This window comes from Felis catus, chromosome D4 (assembly GCF_018350175.1).
Source record: "Felis catus isolate Fca126 chromosome D4, F.catus_Fca126_mat1.0, whole genome shotgun sequence".
Lineage (NCBI taxonomy): Eukaryota > Metazoa > Chordata > Mammalia > Carnivora > Felidae > Felis > Felis catus.
This window is the reverse complement of record NC_058380.1, coordinates 74185001-74198064: the sequence shown is the minus strand read 5'-3', so window position 1 is coordinate 74198064 and position 13064 is coordinate 74185001. Positions and strand designations below refer to the sequence as shown.

At 55.2% G+C, this 13064-nt stretch overlaps 1 protein-coding gene across 6 annotated transcripts in view; it reads right to left on the bottom strand.

The window, feature by feature from the left end:
• COL27A1 (collagen type XXVII alpha 1 chain) overlaps window positions 1–13064 on the bottom strand; it is a 140816-nt gene that overhangs the window by 22070 nt on the left and 105682 nt on the right. For 5 of the 6 annotated variants that reach the window (XM_045042847.1, XM_045042849.1, XM_045042846.1 and 2 more), the window contains 5 exons: window positions 8876–8983; window positions 3751–3804; window positions 3513–3620; window positions 2690–2743; window positions 2089–2142 (listed from right to left, as the gene is read on the bottom strand). In XM_045042847.1, the coding sequence (XP_044898782.1) occupies window positions 2089–2142; window positions 2690–2743; window positions 3513–3620; window positions 3751–3804; window positions 8876–8983 (378 nt within the window). The remainder of the gene's footprint in view (window positions 1–2088; window positions 2143–2689; window positions 2744–3512; window positions 3621–3750; window positions 3805–8875; window positions 8984–13064) is intronic. The other variant, XM_045042848.1, reaches the window with a different exon arrangement.

The following is a 13064-nucleotide window of genomic DNA, read 5'->3' as shown; positions in this document are numbered from 1 at the left end:
CAGGGAGTGGGGATTCCCTCTCTTCCCTGACCTCTCTCTGTGGCTTTTTGTCCCTAGTCTCAGTCCCACCGTGGAGGGAAGCAGCCGGACTGGGGCGCATCGGAGAGGGGGGCAGGGTCTACCTAGCGCATTCTGTGTGCCCGACACTTCGTGAAGTGCTTCATAGATTCCATTCAGCACTCCTACACTGCTGTGACTACAGGCCCATTTTATAGAGGGGGAGCCTGAGGCCCAGGGAAAGAAGGGTCCTAGTCAAAGCCACACAGAAATCAAGGAGTGGTCTGACCCCAAAGCCAGCTGTGCAGATCTCCTCCGCTCCCCACCTCCCCCCCCCCCCCGCCCCGCCTTACATTGTGGCTCTAGTTCGGGGATGCGTTTTTAGCACCAGGAAGCTGGTGAAGCCTTCGTCTCCTTGTTCCCAGAGTCTCATCCCTAATCCCTCCAGACACCACCTTTGTAGACACATGCCCCACAGGGAATTCAAGAGTTGAACGACGTATCAGCTCATCCAAGTGCCTGCTTCCGAAAGCCAGGGATGCACAGCCTGGCATCAGACAGTCTGCGCCCTAGTCCTGCCACCTTTCCACCGGTCCTGACCTAGTCCTTGAGCATCGTGAAGACTCAGTTTCTCCATCTGTCACGTGGGACACTGACACCTCCAGGTGGGGGTCGTGGCGGGGACCGTGGAGACATCCTGGGCAAGAGCTTTGCACACGGCCGTTGTGTTTTGGGGTCTCCCTTGCGAACCTGTTCCCGCTCCTCCCAGCACCCTCCAGCTTGTGCGTGGCTCTTCACTCTCGCGCCTATTTTTACTCCTGAGCCCTTTAGGGCATCATTCTGCAGCCCCTAGCTCAGGGCCGAGAACACACCACATAATCATTTGAAATCCCTAAGTCCCCGTTAGATAGCCAAATGAATGAGAGAACTCATACAATACCTTATACATCAGAAAGTGCCTCTGGCTGCCATCTATGTGATGTCCTGCTTCGCCTCGCACTCCTGAGCTACCCACCCGCTTAACCGATGAGGCCGTCAAGGTTCCGGGAACCCTGGGGCCCCACCCAAGGCCCCGGCAGGCTCAGGGCGGATTGAGGGTTAGGATCCCATTCTCGGCAGCCACAGGAACTGGGTCTGGGGCTGAAGGTGGCTCGGGGGGAGCCTCTTGTTTCAGGGTCCGTCTTAACCCCTCCTGTGCCAGCCGTGGCAGACCGTGAGGGCCGAGGAGGGACGCTTCCTGCGGCTTCCTGTGGCACGTTGGAGCCCACTGATGGCAGATCTCTTCTCCAAGCAGGAGGAAGGGGCCAGCTGGACAGCAAGCCAGGCCAGGGTGATTCACCAGGCAGAGGGATGTAGTTAGTGGGTAGCTGACTCGGCGAAAGAAAGGAGGGCTGGGGAGGCAGGGGGGCAAGGAGACAGCGGCAGGCCGCCTGCTAAGAGGCATTCCAGCTGAGCCATCAGGGGAGGAGGGAGGCAGGAGCGGGGGACTCGGAGCTCAAAGGCCCGGGCCCGGGCCCGGGGCCATCTTGGTGCTGCCTTGGAACGTGACCTGGGACCAAGGCCTTGGCCCTCTGGCCCCATGTCCCCACCTGCACGGGGTGGCAGGGCAGAGCCATCAGCAAGCTTTCTTCTACCTATTCCTGTCTTCTATCGAGGCTGGAGCCAAGGAGTAGGAAACAGACATGCCCTCCCTCTGCCTCAGTGCCTCCTTCCTGGCTGTGAAAGGCTGGCTTTGCTCTCTGTCCTAAGCCCTCTGCTGGCTCTCACCGGGTGATCTCGTTCCTAAGCAAGGCTTCAATCTTCACGTTCGCACAGATGATGGGATTGCAGTTCTGGTTGGTACCTGGCTGGTGTCCGTTTCCCCTGCTTGACCGGAAGCCCCGGGGAAGGCAGGAGCTGTGTCTGGTTTTGTTCTGGTGCTGGGCACAGACCTGACACCCGGTACATCTGGGCTGAATGTAGGTCTAACGGCTCCCGGCCAGCCGTGGTACGAGCAGGGCTGAGCCGACCGTGAACCTCCGCGTGACCCCAGCCACAGTGTCCCAGGGACTTACTAGAGGGAGCACCTGCTTCCCAGGACTGAGCACCCACCTTTTCGCCCTTTGGTCCAGGAGGTCCGAGGGGGCCCATGACGCCTTTGTGTCCCTGCAGGAAACAAGATGACAAGAGGTGAGAGCGCATGGGCGAGTGAGGACTTTGAGAGGCACAGTGATGAAGGACAGGAACTCGGAAGTGAAGAATCTGGGCTGTAAGTTTGGGTCCCGGCTCTGCCCCACCTCGCTGTGTGATTTGGAGCAGGCCCTGTGCCTCTCTGGGGCCTGGCCTCCCAGACAAGCCATGTCGGCCCCTGGCACACCTCTAAGAGGGGTGCCAGCTTGGATGCAGAACTGGGTTAAGACCCTTCCCTTCTGCAGACAGCAGGTGCGACACCCAGACAGGGAGCGAACGTGGCACCCGCCATGCGAAGGAAGGACTCAGTGAAGGCACTCGGAGGGGGACGGCGCTTCTGGCTGCCCACCCCCGCCCAGCCCACCAGCGGCCTCTGACCCCCACGCTGCTCTGTGGGCACAGGGACCTTCAGTGGCCCGAGGGCCACCCGCAGCAGGGAGGTGGTAGGGGCTGAGGCCGAGGCACTGCTGGGTCCCTGCCTGCAGGACAGAATTCCAGAAGGGGGTAGGTGAGATTTTCTTACATCATAACCAGCCAGTCCCGGTTCTCCTTGGGCCCCCATCCGTCCCGGAGCACCCTATGAGAGGTTACAGTTAAACCAATCATATTAAAGACGAAGATGATAAATATTCCAAACTCAGCCCTTCCTGATAACTGCATTTCATTATTACCTACGCTCTCGCGTATTTCCGCCCACGGAGTCTGTGCAGTGGACAACACACAGTCCTGCATAGCTCCTCCCACGTGCCCATTCAGTGACATCATGGTGGCAGCATGCAATCAGCCAGGGTGGGAGCATTTGCACCGTGGACACTTTAAGTGTCACAAAACGGCCCAGCCGTTGATCAGTACACACTGGCAGCTCCGAGATGCCGTCACCTGTCTGCCTCCCCCCTGCTTTCCCCCTCTACACCTGCCAGAGCCCCGGGGGCCCTCCTTCAGGGCAGGCCAGCGATAGACCGGGACACCCTCATAGTCCCCCAGGGATTCGTAGCACCTTCACCCTGATCCTCATGGAGCTATTTCCAGTGGGAAAACTCCTTCCTAAAAAACACTCACGAGGGGCTGGTCCCCTCTCCCTCTCCTAAAATGGGGCTTGTTAATCTGGGTCTGTGAAGGACTTCAGAAGACCCACCACCCCCTCAAACTGAAAGAGACACTTGGTGCTGTGGGTACTTTTGCAGGGAGAGAGGCTGCGGGTTCTGCAGGTTCCCAAAGGGATCCATGATTCAAAAGAGGCGGCCAGGACAAGGGGTCGAGCTGGCGATACCTCTCTTTCTGCCCTTGGCCCCCCTCTGCTCCGTGCCTCAGCCCACCCCACCCCACCCCACCCAGAGGGTTCTCACCGTTGGTCCCAGGCTGCCCCGGGACCCTTTAGGGCCTGGGGTGCCAGGGGGTCCGGGGTCTCCAGGGACGCCCATCTCACCCAGCTGTCCTTGGTAGCCCTTGGCACCCTGCAGTGGAAGGAGAGACAGACTGTCACCAGGCCCCATAGGGAGGTGGAGAGAGACGAGAGAGACGTGGGGCAGGGCGAGGGGAAGAGGGACTGGGGAGGTCACGGCCCCAGGAAGCATGGCATGCCACCTTGGCTCCTGTCCGGCCCTTCTCGCCTTGCCTCCCTGGTTTTCCTTCAGGACCCTGAGGGGAGAAGGAGGGAAAGAAAAGGGTGAGAAACATGGAAGATTAGCGCGCTAGCTCCGAGGGCAGCCTGCTGGGTTCAAAACTCACCCGTGCTCAAGGCCCCTGTGACCTTGAGTGTGACCTAACTTCCCGTGATGGGAGGCTTTGTCTGCAAAGTGGGGACAGGGGTCCTATGTGCCTCAGAGAGCTGAGAATTCAACCTGCTCTCACTCACCAGGTGCGTGGCCCATATAAGCGCGGGATAAATCCTCATTTCATGGCGGCCGCTAGGCGCCCAGGCTGTCCCAACGGGAACAGCTCTCTGCACTCCCTTTGCCACGCACTGTTCCAGCCTCCCAGCCACGCTGAGCCTTGGGCCCGCTCAAGGCCTCCTCCCACCTATGGTGACCTCTGGGCTTCCAGAAGGTGAAGGGACTTGCCCAGAACCCTGATTCAACTGTCGGTCTGTCTGAGTCCACATCCAGGGCTCAGGGTACCCACTGATGACACGAGGCATCTCATCTCTAAGATGCTGCGGCTCACTTCTGACAATCCCTGGGGCCATGTCCCACTGACAGGGTCTCCCTCCCTTGGGGGCTGGAGTTGGAGGGGATCGTCACAGTGGGGCGTTGTGCGGGGAAGGTCAGCTGCCCTCCCCCGCTCTCCCACTGGGGTACCAAGGCCACTCCCTCCAACAGGCCGCTGTGCCCCCTCCCCCACAGGGCATCCCATAATGCAGCTCTGCCTCGCCCTGCCCTGGTCAGGGCCACACATTTCAGCAGGGTGAGTGAGTGCGTGTAAGTGTGCATATAAGAGAGGGAGAGAAGAGCATCCCAACCCTGAGCCACACTGGTTTGGGATGTAGGGGGTGGGGCAGGCAGTGTTTCTGGTTTGGAAAGGACATCCCGACGGCCCACAGAAGACAGTTCTCTCAAGGCCCAAACCTCAAGGGGAGCTGGGAAAAAAAACACCTACGTTCTTGGCCAACACTAAAGAGCTAGTTTGATTCAATCTCTATGGCTGCATTAACAGAGGCGCTTGCTCTAGGATGAGGGAGATGATGGTCCCACCTTGGAATAGGAGTAGGTACTGACTGTGATGGAGGAAGGGCAGGAAGACGGGATCTTAGAGGAGCCAGGAAACACATGGGCTAACCCAGAGGGACTGGATTTCTGTCTACAGATTTCTGCAGCCGCCCCGAGGCAGCAGCAACTGTGTTCTCTGGGGTGGTCGGTGGACAGAAGTTACAAGGAGGCTGGCTTTGATTTAGTACAAGGGAGAGATGTCTGCTCAAAAGACAAAACATGGCACAAGTGTACCGGAGAAGATGTCCAGTCCCTAAAGGAAGTGCCGTTCAGCCCACTCTGGGGCCCTCAGGAAGGAGGGAATGGTGATCCTGGAAGGACAGACTGTCCTGTATTCTGGTGCTTAAAGCCTCATGCGATCCTGGACAACTCCCTTTCCGTCTGCGTGCCTCAGTTTCCCGACTTCTTTTTTTTTTAATGTTTATTTATTTTTGAGAGAGAGACAGAGCATGAGCGGGGTAGGGGCAGAGAGAGAGAGGGAGACACAGAATCCAAAGCAGGTTCTAGGCTCTGAGCTGTCAGCACAGAGCCCGATGCGGGGCTCGAACTCACGGACCCGGAGATCATGACCTGAGCCGAAGTCGGACCCTTAACTGACTAGGCCGCCCAGACGTCCCTCAGTTTCTCCACTTCTAATATAAAGGTCTTGAACTAGCTTTTGCACTGTCTACTCTGGTGGCCCCTTGCCACACAGGGCTACTGAACACTTGAAATGTGGCTACCAGGACAGAGGAACCAAATTCTTAATTCAATTTAATTTTAATTGATTTAAAATTAAAGTTGACCATTCAGTTATTATAAAACTTGTAGGTATGTTTGGAATCACTTGGGGATATGAATCTACATTTTCAGCTGTATAGTTCATGGAATCTAAATACAGCTCAAGTATTTCTAATGAAAATCCAGCATCCTAACTGAGATGTGCTGTAAGAGTAAATTACACATCAGATTTCGTAGATTTATTACAAAAAAAAAAGAATGCAAAATGCCTTACTAATGATTTTTATATTGATTATATGTTGCAAATGTTACCATTTTAGATATATCGAGCTCAATAAAATAGACTATTAAAATTTATTTCACCCACTTCTTTTTACATTTTTAAAATGTGAGTACTAAAAAATTTTAAATTACACATGTAGCTTGTCTTCTGTTTCTACCGGAAGGCACTGTGTCAGCAACGTCAAGGTCTTTTGCTCCTCCAAAAATAAAATAGTAACAACCATCATGGCTTCAACCAAGGGCCAGGCGCTGTGTCCATATTCCGCATCATACCTCATCCAATTCTGGCCACAGGGTTGGGAGGAAGGGATTCTTTGTTCCATTTGAGAGCCAAAGGAATGGGCTCGGTGACATGAAGGTGTTTTCCACAGGCCACCTAGCCAGGTTGGAATGGAACGCAGATCTTCAGTGTCTGGGGCACCGCTGTCCCAGGATGGTCATATTTGGGAAATTGTGAAATCATGGTACAGGGGCCGGTGGAATTTGTCAACACACTGAGGTGATTGCTTTGGCTGATCTCTTGTCAGGAGGAGAAATGAGTCAGCACTGAAGAATTCAGCACAGGGCCAGGATGCCGGGAGTCTCCCCCAGGACAGGGCGGCCGGCCACTTGTTCTGACGGGCCCTCTCCAGCTGGGAGCATCCCTCATGGTGTGGGAAACCCTGAGTAAGGGCTGGAGCAGCCAGTGGGGTGAGGCTGTGGGGCCAGAATGAAGACTTTTGCTGGGCCCCCATCCATGTAGATATATTTCTGGAAAGGCTCTGATGGCTCATAAAAGTCTATTTTTAAATACTCCACTGTTTCCTGGCCAGAGTGGGAGATACTTGTCCCGCAGCCCTGATGCCAAAGAGACTCAAATACAAGCCTCTCACCACCTCCGTCACCCAGCACGCACTCAGTCTGGCCCCAGTGAACCTCTCTCCAGCTCCCGTATATGAAAATTGGTAGAGACAGCAAAATATGGACACGAACGCTGCTACCACCACCAGCACCACCACCGTCTGTCCCCATCACTGTGGCCACTGTCACCACCACTGCCACTGCTGCCACTGCCATCACCATCACCAATATTTCCACCATCATCACCACCTCCACCATCATCCTCACCATCACCACCATCATCGTCACCATCATCCTCACCATCATCACCATCCTCACCATCTCCACCATTATCATTACCATCATCCTAACCATTTCCACCACCACCACCATCATCACCATCACCATCTCCACCATCATCACCATCTACACCATCATCCTCACCATCATCACCATCCTCACCATCTCCACCACCACCACCACCATCACCATCTCCACTATCATCACCTCCACCATCACCACCATCTCCACCATCACCATCACCACCATCATAACCATCACCACCATCATCACCATCACCATCTCCACCATCATCACCATCACCACCATCACCACCATCTCCACCATCACCACCTCCACCATCACCATCAATCATCCTTACCATCATCACCATCCTCACCATCTTCACCATCATCACCATCTCCACCATCATCACCACCATCACCACCATCATCACCACCATCACCATCATCATTACCACCATCACCACCATCATCGTCACCATCATCCTCACCATCATCACCATCCTCACCATCTCCACCATTATCATTACCATCATCCTAACCATCTCCACCACCACCACCATCATCACCATCTCCACGATCATCACCTCCACCATCACCACCATCTCCACCATCACCATCACCACCATCATAACCATCACCACCATCACCATCATCACCATCTCCACCATCATCACCACCATCACCACCACCTCCACCATCACCATCATCATTACCACCATCATCCTTACCATCATCACCATCATCACCATCTTCACCATCATCACCATCTCCACCATCATCATCACTACCATCATCCTAACCATCTCCATCATCTCCACCATTATCATCATTTCCACTACCATCACCAATCTCTACCACCATCACCATCTCCCTCATCATCACCATCTCCCTCATCATCACCATCTCCACCATCATCACTATCACCATCATCCTAACCATCTCCACCACCACCACCATCACTGTCACCATCTCCACCATCATCATGTCCACTACCATCACCACAATCTCTACCACCATCACCACCGCCATCATCATCACCATCTCCGCCATCATCACCATCACCACCATCACCAATACCATCACCACTGTGACCATCATCAACACCTGCACCCAACCATCAATATACTACCACTATCATGACCACAACCAGCAGCTTCCAATCATTTCCTCTTCCAAATTCTTAAAGATGATATTTATTTTCTGGCACATAATATAAAGCACTTTCTTTTCCAAAGTTTCATTGACTCTTTAAATAAGAAGGCCAAGGCTCGTAGAGAGGCAGCAGTGATCTGCCTAAGGTCACCCAGATAGCGGGTGCTCGAGCCAGAACTTAACCTTTGGACTCTAGACCCAGGGCTATTTCTGCCACATGTCGCTGCCCATCCCACAACCACGATACTCAGAAGTTTGCTAAGAAAGAGCCTCTGGAATGTTGGAGTCTAAAGTGATCTCAGCACGCATTCCTTCCAAATCCATACCAAGCACGTGACCCAGAGAGGGTGATGGCAAGTGAAGAGTCACACAGCAAACTCCTAGTGGAGAATCTTGGCTGATGCCCCTCCTGCTAAATCCTCCCTGCTAAATCCAGTGTGGCTGAATGTGGGACAAGGCCCGCAGGGCCGGACTTGTGGAGGGTGTGGAAGCCAGACTGAAGAGTGTGAGGTGCCAGTCTGAGGGCTGGCCATGGGAGGGCTAGGCGAGGGAGGGACATGGTCAGCTTGGTTCTCTGGGAAGCTCCCAGGTGGAGGAAGGATACAGGGGAAGGCCTTCAAGGGACTGCTATCAAAAGGCCTCCCCTCCTGTCCAACTGCCTGAGCAGGCTCGAGTCGTGTCCCCCCCAGAAGCCCCAAGTGCTGGCATGCAGTCACACATACTCACCCGGACGCCAGTGATGCCAGGGGGCCCGGGGGGCCCATCCTCGCCCTTCAGTCCCTCCTGACCCTTGTCACCACGTTCACCATCAGGCCCGGGGTCACCTCTGTCCCCCTAGGTTGAAGGGGAATGGGGAGGGGAGAGAGAGAGACAGAAGATATTAGTCACTAAGCCCAACAGAAGCGCTAAACCTCAGAGCTCCGTTCAGATGTCCACAGCCAAGAAGCCCTTGGAGTCCCCTGATTGTTCCCGGAGCCACCAAAAGGTCAGGTGGCATGGCCTGGCTGGCACAGGGAATACCCCTGCCATGGTGCCTGGGCCAGTGAGGAGGCAGCCCAGAGGGAACACAAAACCCTGACCACTCCCACCCCAAGGAGTTCACAGGAAGGGGGTGGCTTTGGGAGCCTCGACTATGTCTCCCCAACAGGGACACACTGGGAGGACAAGAGTCTTAAGACGCTGAAGGACATTTTTAAAAAGGAAAACAGCTCACCCAATCCTGACCCTCAGAACTAGCTCCATTTTTCTGAGTTGCATTTTCAGCACTTGCTTACACGAAAACAGTTTACAGTAACAATAATAAGGAACAGATCACAGTTTCCATTGTTAGTCCTGGGCTCGGACTGGTGGGACAGCTGTGGCAAAGCCATGAGGCTACTTAGCAGTCCAGTCTATGCAGCTTTAAAGGCATAACCCAACTACACTGCACGGTTCCATCTCCTTTGTTTTGTGTTTTTGCTATCTGACTCTACCGTGAGCACCGTCTCCCATCGCTGACTGCTCAGCCCTCACTCTCGCCGGCTGCAGAGCACGGCCTGCGTCCAGGGGACGACAGTTAGCACTCGCACGGCACTTGCCCAGGATCTGTGCCAGGCCAGGGCCCCGCGGGCAGAGCAGGTGTGAGGGGTGCAGCACGGGCCGTGGCCACAGAGGAGCAGGGTGGCGCCTGTCAGAAGGCCACCCCCGTCACGGCTGGCAGGCCCGGCGGGGGCTCGTGGCCAGTCTGCAAGGGGCTGAGCTGGGACTGTGCAGAGAGGCCGTGGGAAAGGGTATGAAGTCACGGACAGGAGGGTGGCGGAGCAGGCTGGGAGAAGGGGAGCATGTCTTGGCCAGCTCTGCTCTCCAGCACCACACTTCGAAGGGAACACTGATAAACTGGTGTGGGTCCGGGAGAAAGATCAGGGTGCAGAGGGCATGAAGCCGGAGACTGGGAACAGGTCTGCTGAGAGCGTATCCTTCAGGTTGGACCTACTGGGGCCCGGGAGCTGGGCTCTGGGCAGAGGAGGCTGGTACAGGGGCCTGTTGGGGAAATTTCTAGCCCAGCTGAGGCGGGGGGTACTTCCCAATGGGGAGGAGTCCAGAGATGAATGGCATGGATAAGGAAGGGAGGCTCCAAGCTGAGGTGTGGGCCAGTGCAGAGCAGATCTGGGCGCCAGGAGAGGGCTGGACAGGTTGGTTTCTGAGATCCCTGCCCACTGAGATTCTCAGGCTCCGAGCCAAGCCCGGCATAGAGACGGGGCGCTTCCCAGATGACTCCTGCAGACTCCGGCCCCAGGGCTCCCCTTCTGGCTTGTCATCTCTGGCCACCTGCTCTCCTAGCTCTCCGAGGCAGACAGCCTGTTCCAGGTGGCCAGGCTTGTTTACAGAGAGAGGCCTCAACCTGAGTCCTACAGGGGCTCTGGCTTCAGGGACTACCCAGACCCCCACATCCCAAGCTTCCACACAGCAGGGGTGGTGTCCTGGTGGACCCCCTACAGAATGGGTCTGGGGGTTCCTGGAGAATCCTAGAGTCCTAGGACATCCGCCAATGCTCAGAAGAGCCTTACAAGATGTCTAACTCAACCTTCTTGATTTACAGATGGGGAAACTGAGGCCCAGAGAGAGGAGACTTCCCATTAGCACATGTGAGTCAGTGGCAGAGCACGGGTGAGACCCTAGGGTTCTGGTTCTTTCCAATTCCAAGGTTCTCTGCGCAGGGGACAATACTTCCTCCTGGGGTTATGTTGCTTAAGTTCAAATCTTGCTGCTACCTCTCAACAGCGGTGTGACTGGGGCAAGTTTCCTCATTTGTTAATTTTTTTTTTAACGTTTATTCATTTTTGATAGAGAGAGACAGAGTGCAAGCAGGGGAGGGCCAGAGAGAGAGGGAGACACAGAATCGGAAGCAGGCTCCAGGCTTCGACCTGTCGGCCCAGAGCTGGATGCGGGGTTTGAACCCACGAACCGTGAGATCATGACCCAGTCTGAATTCAGACGCTTAACCGGCTGAGCCACCCAGGCGCCCCAAGTTTCCTCACTTGTAAAATAAACAGCAAAGGGTCACTATGAGGATTGAAAGAGCTAATCCACGCGAGTAGCTTAGCAAGGTGTCTGGTGCGTGCATGCGGGATAAAGGTTAGCTCTACTCGGAGGCATCACCACCACCATCTGTTGGTCAGCAAACTCAAAAGAGATAATCAGCGTAAAAGCGCTCTATATAAACTATTGAGTGCTGAGCGTGTCCGAGAGGTTAGTTTCACCACGAAGGTGATTCTTAGACAAACACCATAAAGACATCAGATGGTCTCCTGGGATTCGTGTGAGGACCAGGGAAGATACTGTGCATCTGAGCAACTACTCGGGCCCAAGGTCTACGGTAGAACTGGCCTTGAAAGGGAGTGAAAGAGGAAGAAGCCAGGACCAGGAGCCGAGATAAGAGCAGAAAAGACTGTGTGAGGCACCCACCCCTCCAAGCCCCCACTGTCCTCCCACCTCAGCAAGATCCCAAGGAGAAGAAAGGTGGCTGTCCGGAAGTGGGAGAGGCCCTCGCATTGTGCCTCAGTTTCCTCATCTGTCAAGTGGGTGGGTGACGAATCTAGCCCCCAGGGTACCTGGGAGGACTGAATGGGTTCGCTCATGTAAAGGCGTCAAGGCAGTTGGTGCAAGCGCATGGTGAGTACACAGAGCATCTCGGCCAGAATGTTCCTCAGTGTCCCCGCAGTTCAAGCGGACATTTGGCAAAGGGTGTGGAGGGGCTCTCAGGTGGCTCCGGGTCTCCCCGGCCAGGACCTGGCTGTATCCTAGGATGCAGCCTCATTGGAGAGGAGAGAAGGCTGCCGGATGGCAGACAGGGGGCGCTCTCAGCCTTGCAAGAAAAACCAGAGGCAGAAGCAGAGCCAGCCAGGGGCCACATCATCGTCATCGAGGTTTCCTGGGAGATGGGGAGGCCCGGGACCCAGGGCAATTACGGGGACAGGGCAGTGGGAGTGGAGGTCTGGAGATGGGCTGCTTATGCGAGGTCACATGAGAGTAAATGGCTGACAAAGGGCAGCCTGGGATGTGGCACTTGGGACCCTGGGCTGGGGAGCTGAGTCACAGTGTGACAGATCAGCCCTGGGAAAAGCCCACCTCCTATGCCAGGGCAGAGCCAGGGCTGGCAGCCAGGGACAGGCCTGGGCTAGAGGTGGCGCTGGTAAGTCAGAGAATGGTGCCAGCCTGCCCCGGGGTTCAGGGGAGCCCTGGCACCTCCTGAAAGTGCCAGCCTCTGTGGCTGACAGAGGAATCTCCGGGATGCAGCGGGGCAGAGTTAGGCCTATACGCTTTGGTGCCAGTGAACCCTGGGTTTGAGTTTTGGATTCTCCACTCAGCCACAGACTCTGGATGAGTGTGCCTCTGCCTCCTTCTGAGCCTCAGTCTCTTCATCTTTAGATTGGGCGCATGGTGCAAAGAGGTAGCTGAGGCTTGGGTCTTGGCTGTGCGTCCTTGGGCAAGTTGCTTAACCTCTCTGAACCTCAGTTTCCTCATTTAAAGACAGAACTGATCCCGGACCATTAACTGAGGTGTGACACGACACAAAGGGCTTAGTATAGTACCTGATACATATGTGACTAGTCTGCCATAAATAGTGGCTTACAGGTCATGGGTGGCGATTCTGATTTTCCTGATCTTTTAGGATATTTGGAAGATCCCAGATATCAAAGCTGCTGGCCCTGGGCCGGGCACGGAGCAGGTGCTCAGGTACTACCCTTAACCAAGAGAAGCTGTTGTTTTGAGGAGAAGGGCAGCAGCGAGCAGTGGAAGGTGGGGAGGGTTCCTAGGCCCCCGTCCAAGCGGGGCAGGAGGCTGCCGCGGTGCTGGACAGCGCTGCCTTCAATAGGAGCCAGAGGTCTGCTCTCAGAGCTTTATGGGAACACAGTGCTTCTGAGAGAAAACTTAG